This window comes from Filicampus tigris, chromosome 19, assembly GCF_054856515.1.
Source record: "Filicampus tigris isolate MCC_2025a chromosome 19, RoL_Ftig_1.0, whole genome shotgun sequence".
NCBI classification, from domain to species: Eukaryota; Metazoa; Chordata; class Actinopteri; order Syngnathiformes; family Syngnathidae; genus Filicampus; species Filicampus tigris.
In genome coordinates, this window is record NC_141235.1 from 11,319,929 (window position 1) to 11,332,911 (window position 12,983).

General features: G+C 43.3%; 2 protein-coding genes across 7 annotated transcripts; both read left to right on the forward strand.

Moving 5' to 3' along the window:
• Nucleotides 1-1,233: 1,233 nt before the first annotated feature.
• Nucleotides 1,234-7,905, forward strand: LOC147129510 (uncharacterized). Its single transcript, XM_086017523.1, has 10 exons — nt 1,234-1,353; nt 1,430-1,492; nt 1,560-1,655; nt 2,285-3,240; nt 3,351-3,357; nt 4,905-4,922; nt 4,997-5,059; nt 5,123-5,206; nt 5,733-6,809; nt 7,880-7,905. The coding sequence occupies exons 1-10, from the start codon at nt 1,299-1,301 to the stop codon at nt 7,903-7,905; spliced, it is 2,445 nt and encodes an 814-aa protein (XP_085873649.1). The 5' UTR covers nt 1,234-1,298.
• A 2,317-nt stretch (nt 7,906-10,222) lies between these two features.
• On the forward strand, nt 10,223-12,528 carry LOC147129511 (uncharacterized). Of its 6 annotated transcripts, none has more exons than XM_086017732.1 (5): nt 10,223-10,325; nt 10,402-10,464; nt 10,518-10,599; nt 11,246-11,661; nt 11,701-12,528. In XM_086017732.1, exons 1-5 carry the CDS (start codon nt 10,305-10,307, stop codon nt 12,481-12,483), a joined length of 1,365 nt encoding a protein of 454 aa, XP_085873858.1. In that variant the 5' UTR covers nt 10,223-10,304; the 3' UTR covers nt 12,484-12,528. The 6 variants fall into 6 exon arrangements, with proteins under 6 accessions (XP_085873858.1, XP_085873861.1, XP_085873860.1 ...); XM_086017735.1 differs by having other exon boundaries at nt 10,582-10,599; XM_086017734.1 differs by having other exon boundaries at nt 10,402-10,455.
• The last annotated feature ends 455 nt before the right edge of the window (nt 12,529-12,983 follow it).

The window sequence follows — 12,983 nt, forward strand, 5'->3', positions numbered from 1 at the left end:
GGTTTGCTTACAAGAAAGAAAGCAAAAGGGGAGATGAGTAACAAGAATAAAAACAAATGTGGATGCAGTATGCCATCAAACTGCATTATCTTTAAAGAGTGGAGCGGTTATAAAAGTTTACGTTTTCAGGCTCCTAAACACCGCCTATGAACGGAACGCCCAAACGGTAAATAACTTGGGCGGATACAGTGAAATACTTTTCCATGTAGACGGAGCCTTAGTCCTCCATCAGTAGAACTTTGTCACTGTTACAGAAATACAAGTTTAAAAAGATCAACATGCTGTCAGGGGCTGTAATGAAAACAACTGCGAATTGGAAAATCTCTTTAAAATCTGTGAGTGCATTGGTACAAAAATGTCAACCCAAACATATTTTTCAAGAATGTGTTCTGTGCACGCCCAATACTTGAGCCAAGGCATTCTGATAAATATTGCGTTTGTGCAGTATGAGTTCAGCAGCAAAATCTAGCCATCTCAGGGGGCGGCCATTTTGTCACTTCTGTCGACTGAAAATGACATCACAGTTGCTCATGGCTCAAATAATGACCAATAATGACTCAGCTTCAGAATACAGGTGAGCCATGATTGGTCGCTACCTGAGCCCAGTGCAACTGTGATGTCATTTTCAGTCGACATAAGTGACAAAATGGCCGCCTCCTGAGATGGTTAGATTTTGCTGCTGAACTCATACTGCACAAACGCAATATTAATCAGAATGCCTTGTTTCAACTGGTAGGCCTGCACAGAACATATTCTTGAAAAAAATATTTTTGGGTTGACTTCCGTTTTAAAACAGCCAATGGCCTTATCAGAAGGGGATACTGTAGATGTCTATTACTGATTTGTTTCTTTTTATTAACTGGAATAGTTTGAGAGCCTTTATGTATTAAAAAGCTACAAATAAATTAATCTCCATTGTAAAATTTTCTACTTCCACCCAGAAACTCATTGCATTATACCCTCTCAAATTGAGCCGTATCGTGTGAAATTGTAATCCTACTGTAGTGACTCATTCCAAGACCCCATGAATCAGGACGTCAATCAAAGTTTACTTAAAAATTTTATTGCATCGCTTTTGTCAACTGTCAAGGCTAAAAAAAAGACCCTAGCTTGGTAAAGTGAAAATGGAAAATACTCAAACCACAGAGAGAGAGAGAGAGAGAGAGAGAGAGAGAGAGAGAGAAATACTTCACATTGCAGTGGTGCTAATTGTCTCTAATTAGCATCAGCTGTGGTCACCTGTGACCTGCTATAAAAGCTTGTGTTGTCTCTCCTCTTCACAACTGTCACTTGAAGCAATGGCTGCTGTTTGGCTCTTGGTGGTTCTTGTGCATGCCGTCGTGCTGGACAGCGGTAGATAAGATACTCTCTAATTGGATTTATTGTTTGGGTTAATCTTAAAAAGTGAAATTAATTTGTATGCTTGCAGGCCTTTGTGTTCCTGCTGCTAAGAAAGATGGATCCATTGCTGGGCTTCAAAAAGGTGTGTCAGGTGAGAACAGTGATGATTTTAATTTATTTTTATTTTTTTTCCTAAGATTTAATTTTATGTGCTCCAGATGTTTCTCCTGGTGATGCTTCACTTAAGAAAGCTTTTGAATTTCTCCAATCTTTGAATTCAGTGTTGAAGCTACAAAAAGGTGAGAATATTTTGGGTAAGCATGCACCAGGTAGCCACCAAGAACTACATGGTAGCAGGTGGGCGCAATCTAAAAATGGCTTACCAGTGGTGGGATACTGTGGTTTTTCTATGTATGTTGAAGTGATCGTTTTGAAATGTAAATACTGGTGCAGGTATAGAAAATGTTTCCCCAAATGTGAAAATTCATTAACATGACTAGTATTTAATTTTGAGAAGAGATAAAATTTTTAAAAAATTAACTGTTTATAGCAAATGCCATATTTTTGTCTTTCAAATACACCCATGAGCTTTCGGAGTTAATTCAAAATGCTTTCATTTTAGTGTTGATGTAGCAAAGGAAATGCAGTCGCTTGCAAATTGTAGTTTTTTACCTTACCTGAGGTGTCAAATCCAAGGCCGGAAAGTAAAAACCCTGCCACAGGTGCTTCTACCCAACTGGCAGGTAGATGAGCTCATTTGAGTAGAAGCACTTGTGGCACAGTTTTTACGTTCCGGATGTGGATTTTGAAATTTGAGTGATTGTACCTCTTGCCAGCATGTATAAAAGATGACAATTGAAATCAATGTGCTTGTACCACTTTAAGTGTCATGTTACTTTTAAATTGAATGGCAACTAATGTTGACTTTTGTGTGGACAACTAGCAACCAAAGTGGACCGTGACCAACCAAGCCACAATGTGAGTGACACCCAGCAGCAAAATGTGATCAACTATCAACAGCAGAGCCACAACATGAGCAATGCCTTGAGCCCCCAACAACAGAGCTACAACATGAGCTATAATGTGAGCAGTGGTCAACAGCAGAGCTACTTGAGCAATGATTTGGGCTCCCAACAGCAGAGCTACATGAGCAGTGGCCGACAGAGCTACAACATGAGCAATGCCTTGAGCCCCCAACAACAGAGCTCCAACATCAGCAGTGGCCAACAGAGCTACAACATGAGCAATGCCTTGAGCCCCCAACAGAGCTACAACATGAGCAATGCCTTGAGCTATAATGTGAGCAGTGGTCAACAGCAGAGCTACAACATGAGCAATGACTCGGGCTCCCAACAGCAGAGCTACATGAGGAGCAACATGAGCAGTGGCCAACAGAGCAATACAGTCAGCCCGCCAAAACAGAGCTACAACATGAGCAATGCCTTGAGCCCCCGACAGCAGAGCTACAACATGAGCAGTGGCCAACAGAGCAATGCCTTGAGCTACAATGTGAGCAGTGGTCAACAGCAGAGCTACATGAGCAATGACTTGAGCTACAATGTGAGCGGCAGCCAACAGAGCAATTCCTTGAGCAACATGAGCAGTGTCCAACAGATCAATACAGCCAGCCCCCAACAACAAAGCTACAATGTGAGCAGTGGTCAACAGCAGAGCTCCATGAGTGGCAGCGAACAGAGCAATGCTTTGAGCTACAACATGAGCAGTGGTCAAGAGAGAAATGCAATCACCCCCCAGCAACAGAAATACAACATGAGCAGTGGCCAACAGAGCAATGCCTTGAGCTACAACGTGAGCAGTGATCAACAGCAGAGCAGCCTGAGCAGTGACGTGAGCAGCAATTACCTGGATGATGAGACAACGGCTGACTTTACTGTCAATGTATGATGTGTAATCTTTATGGCGGCAGAATGATTAAAAGCACTGAACCAATCTGTTTCATGCATACTTTGGTCTGATTATTTTACTTTTTAATTTTTTTTTTCTCAAAGGATTCAAGTACACTAAAACAAATTATAGACATGAAATATTGTAACTCTTTCAGTAGTTATTCAAAAGTAAAACTATTCAGTTCTTTGCCTTTAGAAAGTACCAAGAAAAAATACTCAAAGTCCGCTCATGGCAATTTTGCATTGAATGGTGTGGGTCAGTAAATGATAGTGATGGGATGATTCCTTAAAGCACTCTTGTCAAACTCAAGGCCTGGGGGCTAGATTTTTTTTTTTTGTGACAATTTTGTGGCAAAGGCAAATTCATGTTGACTTGATATGTTGCTTTCAAATTGACTTCACTTTATATACTACATAAGAGATATTGCAAGCATTTATCAATCCCCCCCTTTAAAGAGAATTTGAGAAATAGATCAACAGACTTTCTACTGTCTCGTGATTTCAACACTATTCATCAATTTGTTGTGCAAGTTAATAGAAGGCGGCATATGGAATCACAAGCAACGGCCCTCCAAGGGACACCAAAACTGTGGCCCGCGACAGGAATGAGTTTGACACCCCTGCCTTAAAGAGTGTTATGACACATTTAACAAACTGTTGGTCACTCAAGAGCAAACTGTTATAGATCTAAAATCAACACAGGTAAACAAAATGAAACTATGACAGCACAACTTGCATGCTGACCCAACATAAGCCTTTGAAATCTTTTCAATTGCTAGTGTTGTACTTAGGATCTTTATAATTGCTCCATTTGTTATCTTAGTGAAGTTGAGTTATAGCTTTATGCAGCATACGCTGTGATTAAACAGAAAAAAAATACTTGCTATATTATTACACAAAAGTAACTGGACCGGTAATCATACCAGTCAACTACATAAAAAAAAATCTGACTATGGTTACAAGACTTTGAAAAGAAATATACATGACTTAGAAGATTAAAAACACTCTGCAAAAATAGTTTGGAATTTGGAAAGTTTGGGAATTTTTTTTATGGACTGATGAAACAATAACCTCTGCCAAAATGATGGAAAGGCCAAAATATGGCGAGGATCTGCTTATGATCCAAAACACAAGCCCATCTGTGAGGGATGGTGGTGGTCATGTTATTTCTTGTGCTTGCATGGCTGCTCCTGGAACGGGCTCACTAGTCTTTATTGATCATGATGGTAGCAGCAGAATCAATTCTGAAATATACAAATTTGGTCTGGCGATGTACTGAAAAAAATGCTTCCTAATTGGGAAAACCAACAACGAAATAACGACCCAAACAACACTGCCATCACAACAAAGAAGGGGGAAACGTGGAAGGTCTTGAAAATGTATTGCATGTTATATCAAAGTATTACAAACATTACTTTTGGCATGATTGCACAAATCAGAGATTATGGCATGTCTTCCAGAACAGTTTATTATGGTTTTGAGTTTGTCATAGCGCCAACATAGCGATGTCGCAGTGGTACACCTGATGCTAATTAGAGCCAATTGGCCCCAGCTTGTGGGCGCCTGTGAGCTGCTATAAAAACTCACGCGGTCTGTTGTCCTAACTTAGCACTGAAGCAATGGCTGCTGTTTTTCTCTTGGCTGTGTTGGTGCAAGCGTCCGTGATGGACTCAGGTGAGGGTTAGCATATCTTGTGTTAAAACCACAATGTTTGAGTCCCCTCAATGCTGAAATGAGTTTGTCTGCAGGCCTTTGTGGTCCTCCTGGCTTTCGACAAGATGAAGTCAATTCTGGGCTTAAAATTGTACTAGGTGAGTACGTTATTGATGACTTGAACCTGTTTGTGATAATGAGACTTGTTTTATTTTCCGCAGGTTCTCCCAAGGATGTTTCGGTTGTGGCGACTTTTGAACGTCTCGAGACTTTGAATTCAGTGTTTAAACTAGAAACTAAAGATGGTGAGAACATTTTGGTTGACATCAGCTTTTTTTTGCCTTGTTTCCCCTCCTTTACTCCAGTCAAGTGTGTGTAAAATTGCAAATGTATTTTCGTATTATATATTATTGGCAAGTCATAATGTGGTTTATTTTATTTTTTTGAAAATCCTTCATTATTGGATAGTTCAAGTGTGGTAGTTATTTTTACAGATTGACCAATATGCTTTGTTGAAAATGGTGAGCTCTCTTTGCAATGTTTATGATGGGGGGGGGAGACACTCAAGTATTGAGAAACCCCTTATTTCATCGGACCACGGGTGTTTAAATTCAGATTGCCCAACAGTCATGAAAATGAATTAAATCTTTAAAATGACAAATTAAGGCATTCTGCCACAATGGTCTTAAATTAACAATTTACTTAACTTTGATGTGCAGTTCTTGTAGGATAATTGTTTTTTTTCTAAGTGGCAAAAGGCTATTACTCCAAGAGTGATGTGAGGCCATTGGTGCTCTGCTACTCAAATTTATTCCCTCTCCTTTTTTGAAGGCCAAAATGCAACCAAAGAAATGAAAATGGATGAAGTTGACAATGGCTGGCAGAATGACTTCAGGCACGACCACCCGAGCGCCAACATGAGCCACGACCACCCGAGCGCCAACATGAGCCACGACCACCCGAGCGCCAACATGAGCCACGACCACCCGAGCGCCAACATGAGCCACGACCACCCGAGCGCCAACATGAGCCACGACCACCCGAGCGCCAACATGAGCCACGACCACCCGAGCGCCAACATGAGCCACGACCACCCGAGCGCCAACATGAGCCACGACCACCCGAGCGCCAACATGAGCCACGACCACCCGAGCGCCAACATGAGCCACGACCACCCGAGCGCCAACATGAGCCACGACCACCCGAGCGCCAACATGAGCCACGACCACCCGAGCGCCAACATGAGCCACGACCACCCGAGCGCCAACATGAGCCACGACCACCCGAGCGCCAACATGAGCCACGACCACCCGAGCGCCAACATGAGCCACGACCACCCGAGCGCCAACATGAGCCACGACCACCCGAGCGCCAACATGAGCCACGACCACCCGAGCGCCAACATGAGCCACGACCACCCGAGCGCCAACATGAGCCACGACCAGCCGAGCGCCAACATGAGCCACGACCAGCCGAGCGCCAACATGAGCCACGACCAGCCGAGCGCCAACATGAGCCACGACCAGCCGAGCGCCAACATGAGCCACGACCAGCCGAGCGCCAACATGAGCCACGACCAGCCGAGCGCCAACATGAGCCACGACCAGCCGAGCGCCAACATGAGCCACGACCACCCGAGCGCCAACATGAGCCACGACCACCCGAGCGCCAACATGAGCCACGACCACCCGAGCGCCAACATGAGCCACGACCACCCGAGCGCCAACATGAGCCACGACCACCCGAGCGCCAACATGAGCCACGACCACCCGAGCGCCAACATGAGCCACGACCACCCGAGCGCCAACATGAGCCACGACCACCCGAGCGCCAACATGAGCCACGACGAGCCGAGCGCCAACATGAGCCACGACGAGCCGAGCGCCAACATGAGCCACGACGAGCCGAGCGCCAACATGAGCCACGACGAGCCGAGCGCCAACATGAGCCACGACGAGCCGAGCGCCAACATGAGCCACGACGAGCCGAGCGCCAACATGAGCCACGACGAGCCGAGCGCCAACATGAGCCACGACGAGCCGAGCGCCAACATGAGCCACGACGAGCCGAGCGCCAACATGAGCCACGACGAGCCGAGCGCCAACATGAGCCACGACGAGCCGAGCGCCAACATGAGCCACGACGAGCCGAGCGCCAACATGAGCCACGACGAGCCGAGCGCCAACATGAGCCACGACGAGCCGAGCGCCAACATGAGCCACGACGAGCCGAGCGCCAACATGAGCCACGACGAGCCGAGCGCCAACATGAGCCACGACGAGCCGAGCGCCAACATGAGCCACGACGAGCCGAGCGCCAACATGAGCCACGACGAGCCGAGCGCCAACATGAGCCACGACGAGCCGAGCGCCATGCAGCATGTGGAAGAATTGTATTTTCATCAGTCTTAAAAATAAATGATAAAACCTGAGTAGCTGTGATGTCATTTTCAGTCGCCGAGATGGCTAAAAACGGCTATCTTAACTTTTATTCCACAAACACAATATTAATCAGAATGCTGTGTTTCAACAAGTGGGCCTGTGTAGAACTTTCTTGGAAAAAAAAAAATATATGGTTGGGTTGAATTCCATATTAAAACAACAGATGACCTGATCAGAACGGTATACTCTGGATCTCTAATCAAATTTTCTATGTAGCACTTTTAACGCATAAAATGCAACTCGGTGCTGTACACTAAAAACAACAAAATACAACATAAGGTAAACCTGCTCCCCCCTCACAATATACACAAAGACAGATATGCGCGCGCGCGTGCACACATAACCGGAAAAATAGACGTGGCAGGGCACAGAAAGCATGTAAGGAAAGAGTACCAAATGGATGTTTCTCCATGCCGAGACCAATTATGTGGAGGAGGAAACTCTGGAGCTAATATTGAAAACAAAACTGGAGTAGTAAAGACAGTTATTTAAAAGCCAAAGTAAAAAGGTATGTCTTGAGCTTCCTCTTGTCAACAGTCTCTGCAGACTTTGTCCTCTCGTAGGCTATTCCAAAGTTGAGGACCAAAATGGTTGAATACAGCCTCGCCATACATTTTGGTCCTCACCCTCGCAACAATTAAAAGGCCGGCGACAGAGGACCTCAAGATCCGGGAGGGTTGGTATGATAAAAGCAAATCAGATAAACTGGCCCAAGACCATTAAGACATTTATAAACTAAAGAAAGTACCTTAAAATCGATCCTGAAACACACGGGGCGCCACTGCAGAGATTTTAAAACTGGTGCAATGTGCTCCCGCCCTCTGGTTCACGTCAGCACCCGAGCGACTGAGTTCTGCAGTAGTTGTAAGGAGGAAATACTCTTTTTGGGGAGGCCAGAAAGCAGGGCGTTGCAATAATCTAAATGACATGAAATATAAGCATGCATCAGCACCTCCGTGTTAGCCTGAGAGAGAAACGGGCGGACTCTGGCAATATTCTTACGATGATAAAAACAGATCTTGGTTACATTTTTTATGTGAGGAATAAAACTGAGCTCAGAGTCAAAAATGATGCCCAGGTTCTTTACACATTGTGTGGGTTTAAAATCTCTGAACTAAAGCCTTGGTTTTGTCCTGATTGAGCTGTAGGAAATTCTCTGCCATCCATGACTTAATATCTGAAATACAATTTAAAAGAGTATCAATAGGTCCTGTGTCATCTGCAGACATGCTAATGTAGAGCTGTGTGTCATCAGCATAGCTGTGGAAGATGATGCGGTGTCTTTTGATGACATCCCCAAGGGGAAGCGTATAAAGATTAAAAGGTATCGGGCCTAATATTGAACCTTGGGGAACCCCACATTTAATCTTATGGGTTTTGGAGGAACAAGTATCCATGCTTACGAAGAAACCTCTGTCTGTGAGAGAGGAATAGAACCAGTTAAAAGCAGTACCAGATATGCCTACCAGGTTTTTAATCTGTTTAATAAAATTTGGTGATTTACTGTATCAAAAGCTGCGCTTAGGTCCAATAGCACCAAGGCTGTGAGTTTTTTCACGTCTGCAAAAGATCTGATATTTCAAATTCTTAAAAGGGCTGTCTCTGTACTATGGTACATCCTAAAACCAGATTGATATTTTTCTAAAACATTTTTTGTATTTAAAAAATGATTTAATAAGGTGAAAAAACTGTGTTTCTAAAATCTTACTTTAAAACGGTAAGTTGTATACAGGTCTGTAATTATTTAAAAAGCTGGGGTTCGAATTGCTCTTGTTCAGAAGGGGCCTCACCACGGCCGTTTTAAAGGCGGCATGGAAGGCACCCGTCTGACGAGAGCAATTGGCTATATTTAAAATGTGTTCCTCCAAAAATCCTTAAAATGTCTTTAAAAGAGATGTGGGAATTGGATCTAGAAAGCAGGTTGTTGGATTTACCTGGGAGAAAACTCGACCAAGTGTCCTTGCATTAACCAAGGCAAAACTTTCCAGTGTTTCCTCAGGTAAAAATGACTCTTGAGGTTGATTGAAACTTGTCTTTTGACAGACTAAAAGACTTGATCTTATGTCATCGATTTTACTTCTGAAGTGGTCTGCAAAGTCCTCATAGAGAGCGTCTGTTGGTCTCTGTGGGTATTTATTAAAATTGGAGCTCGTGAGAAGATCTCGGCGGGAGAAGAGAAAAATCAGGGGTTGCTTTTATTAACTGTGATGATGTTTGAGAAATATGAAGTTCTTGCCAGTTTGACTGTTTTATTGTGCGATTTGAGTTGTTCACGTAATATTTCATAGTGCAGTTTACTTTTTCTCCACCTCCTCTCCGCACTCCTGCATTTTCTTATTGATGTTTTGATTGCATCATTTCTCCACGGGGGTACAGTATTTATTTTTATAGTTTTGGTTAAAAGTGGAGCTGCTAAATCTAATGACGTTTTTAAATTCCTGTAAAAATTATCAACAGTAAAATCACATGGTGCAGGTAAAATATCAGTAGGAGTGCTCTTTAAAATCTCGATCAAATTTGCACTCTATTACTGATTTGTTTCTTTTTATTAACTGGAATTTGGAGTTTGAGAGCCTTTATGTATTAAAACACTACAAATAAATTAATCTCCATTGTAAAATGTTCTACTTCCACGGAGAAACTCATTGCATTATACCCCTCAAATTGAACCGTACTGTATGAAATTGTAATCCTACTGTAGTGACTCATTCCAAGACCCCATGAATCAGGACGTCAATCAAAGTTTACTTAACAACAATTTTATTGAGAGAGAGAGAGAGAGAGAGAGAGAGAGAGAGAGAGAGAGAGAGAGAAATACTTCACATTGCAGTGGTGCTAATTGTCTCTAATTAGCATCAGCTGTGGTCACCTGTGACCTGCTATAAAAGCTTGTGTTGTCTCTCCTCTTCACAACTGTCACTTGAAGCAATGGCTGCTGTTTGGCTCTTGGTGGTTCTTGTGCATGCCGTCGTGCTGGACAGCGGTAGATAAGATACTCTCTAATTGGATTTATTGTTTGGGTTAATCTTAAAAAGTGAAATTAATTTGTATGCTTGCAGGCCTTTGTGTTCCTGCTGCTAAGAAAGATGGATCCATTGCTGGGCTTCAAAAAGGTGTGTCAGGTGAGAACATTGACTTTTTTTTTTTTCCTAAGACTTAATTTTATGTGCTCCAGATGTTTCTCCTGGGTGATGCTTCACTTAAGAAAGCTTTTGAATTTCTCCAATCTTTGAATTCAGTGTTGAAGCTACAAAAAGGTGAGAATATTTTGGGTAAGCATGCACCAGGTAGCCACCAAGAACTACATGGTAGCAGGTGGGCGCAATCTAAAAATGGCTTACCAGTGGTGGGATACTGTGGTTTTTCTATGTATGTTGAAGTGATCGTTTTGAAATGTAAATACTGGTGCAGGTATAGAAAATGTTTCCCCAAATGTGAAAATTCATTAACATGACTAGTATTTAATTTTGAGAAGAGATAAAATTTTAAAAAAATTAACTGTTTATAGCAAATGCCATATTTTTGTCTTTCAAATACACCCATGAGCTTTCGGAGTTAATTCAAAATGCTTTCATTTTAGTGTTGATGTAGCAAAGGAAATGCAGTCGCTTGCAAATTGTAGTTTTTTACCTTACCTGAGGTGTCAAATCCAAGGCCGGAAAGTAAAAACCCTGCCACAGGTGCTTCTACCCAACTGGCAGGTAGATGAGCTCATTTGAGTAGAAGCACTTGTGGCACAGTTTTTACGTTCCGGATGTGGATTTTGAAATTTGAGTGATTGTACCTCTTGCCAGCATGTATAAAAGATGACAATTGAAATCAATGTGCTTGTACCACTTTAAGTGTCATGTTACTTTTAAATTGAATGGCAACTAATGTTGACTTTTTTGTGTGGACAACTAGCAACCAAAGTGGACCGTGACCAACCAAGCCACAATGTGAGCGACACCCAGCAGCAAAATGTGATCAACTATCAACAGCAGAGCCACAACATGAGCAATGCCTTGAGCCCCCAACAACAGAGCTCCAACATCAGCAGTGGCCAACAGAGCAATACATTTAGCCCCCAACAACAGAGCTACAACATGAGCTATAATGTGAGCAGTGGTCAACAGCAGAGCTACTTGAGCAATGATTTGGGCTCCCAACAGCAGAGCTACATGAGCAATGCCTTGAGCTCCAATGTGAGCAGTGGTCAACAACAGAGCTACAACATGAGCAATGCCTTGAGCCCCCAACAACAGAGCTACAACATGAGCTTTAATGTGAGCAGTGGTCAACAGCAGAGCTACATGAGCAATGACTTGGGCTCCCAACAGCAGAGCTACAACATGAGCAATGCCTTGAGCCCCCAACAACAGAGCTACATGAGCAGTGGCCAACAGAGCTACAACATGAGCAATGTCTTGAGCTATAATGTGAGCAGTGGTCAACAGCAGAGCTACAACATGAGCAATGACTTGGGCTCCCAACAGCAGAGCTACATGAGGAGCAACATGAGCAGTGGCCAACAGAGCTACAACATGAGCTACAATGTGAGCAGTGGTCAACAGCAGAGCTACAACATGAGCAATGACTTGGGCTCCCAACAGCAGGGCAACATGAGCAATACAGTCAGCCCGCCAAAACAGAGCTACAACATGAGCTATGCCTTGAGCCCCCGACAGCAGAGCGACAACATGAGCAGTGGCCAACAGAGCAATGCCTTGAGCTACAATATGAGCAGTGGTCAACAGCAGAGCTACATGAGCAATGACTTGAGCTACAATGTGAGCAGCAGCCAACAGAGTAACATGAGCAGTGTCCAACAGAGCAATACAGCCAGCCCCCAACAACAGAGCTACAATGTGAGCAGTGGTCAACAGCAGAGCTACGTGAGTGGCAGCGAACAGCGCAATGTTTTGAGCTACAACATGAGCAGTGGTCAAGAGAGAAATGCAGTCACCCCCCAACAACAGAAATACAACATGAGCAATGCCTTGAACCCCCAACAGCAGAGCTACAACATGAGCAGTGGCCAACAGAGCAATGCCTTGAGCTACAACGTGAGCAGTGATCAACAGCAGAGCAGCCTGAGCAGTGACGTGAGCAGCAATTACCTGGATGATGAGACAACGGCTGACTTTACTGTCAATGTATGATGTGTAATCTTTATGGTGGCAGAATGATTAAAAGTACTGAACCAATCTGTTTCATGTCAACCACTTTGGTCTGATTATTTTACTTTTTATTTTTATTTATTTTTTTTCTCGAAGGATTCAAGTACATTAAAACAAATTATAGACATGAAATATTGTTATCAAAAGTGAAACTACTATAGTTCAGTTATTCTTTGGCTTTACAAAGTACCAACACAAAATGCTCAAAGTCCCCTCATGGTAATTTTGCGTTGAATGGTGTGGGTCAGTAAATGTTGGTGATGGGATGATGCCTTAAAGTGTGTTTTGACACATTTAACAAACTGTGTTGGTCACTCAAGTGTTAACTGTGCTGTCGATCTACAATCAGTGCAGGTAAACATGACAGCACAACTTGCATGCTGACCCAACATTATCAAAATCTTTTCAATTGCTAGTGTTATACTTAAAAAAATGTAGTTTCTCCATTTGTTAGCTTAGTGAAGTTGACTTGATCAGCCTGT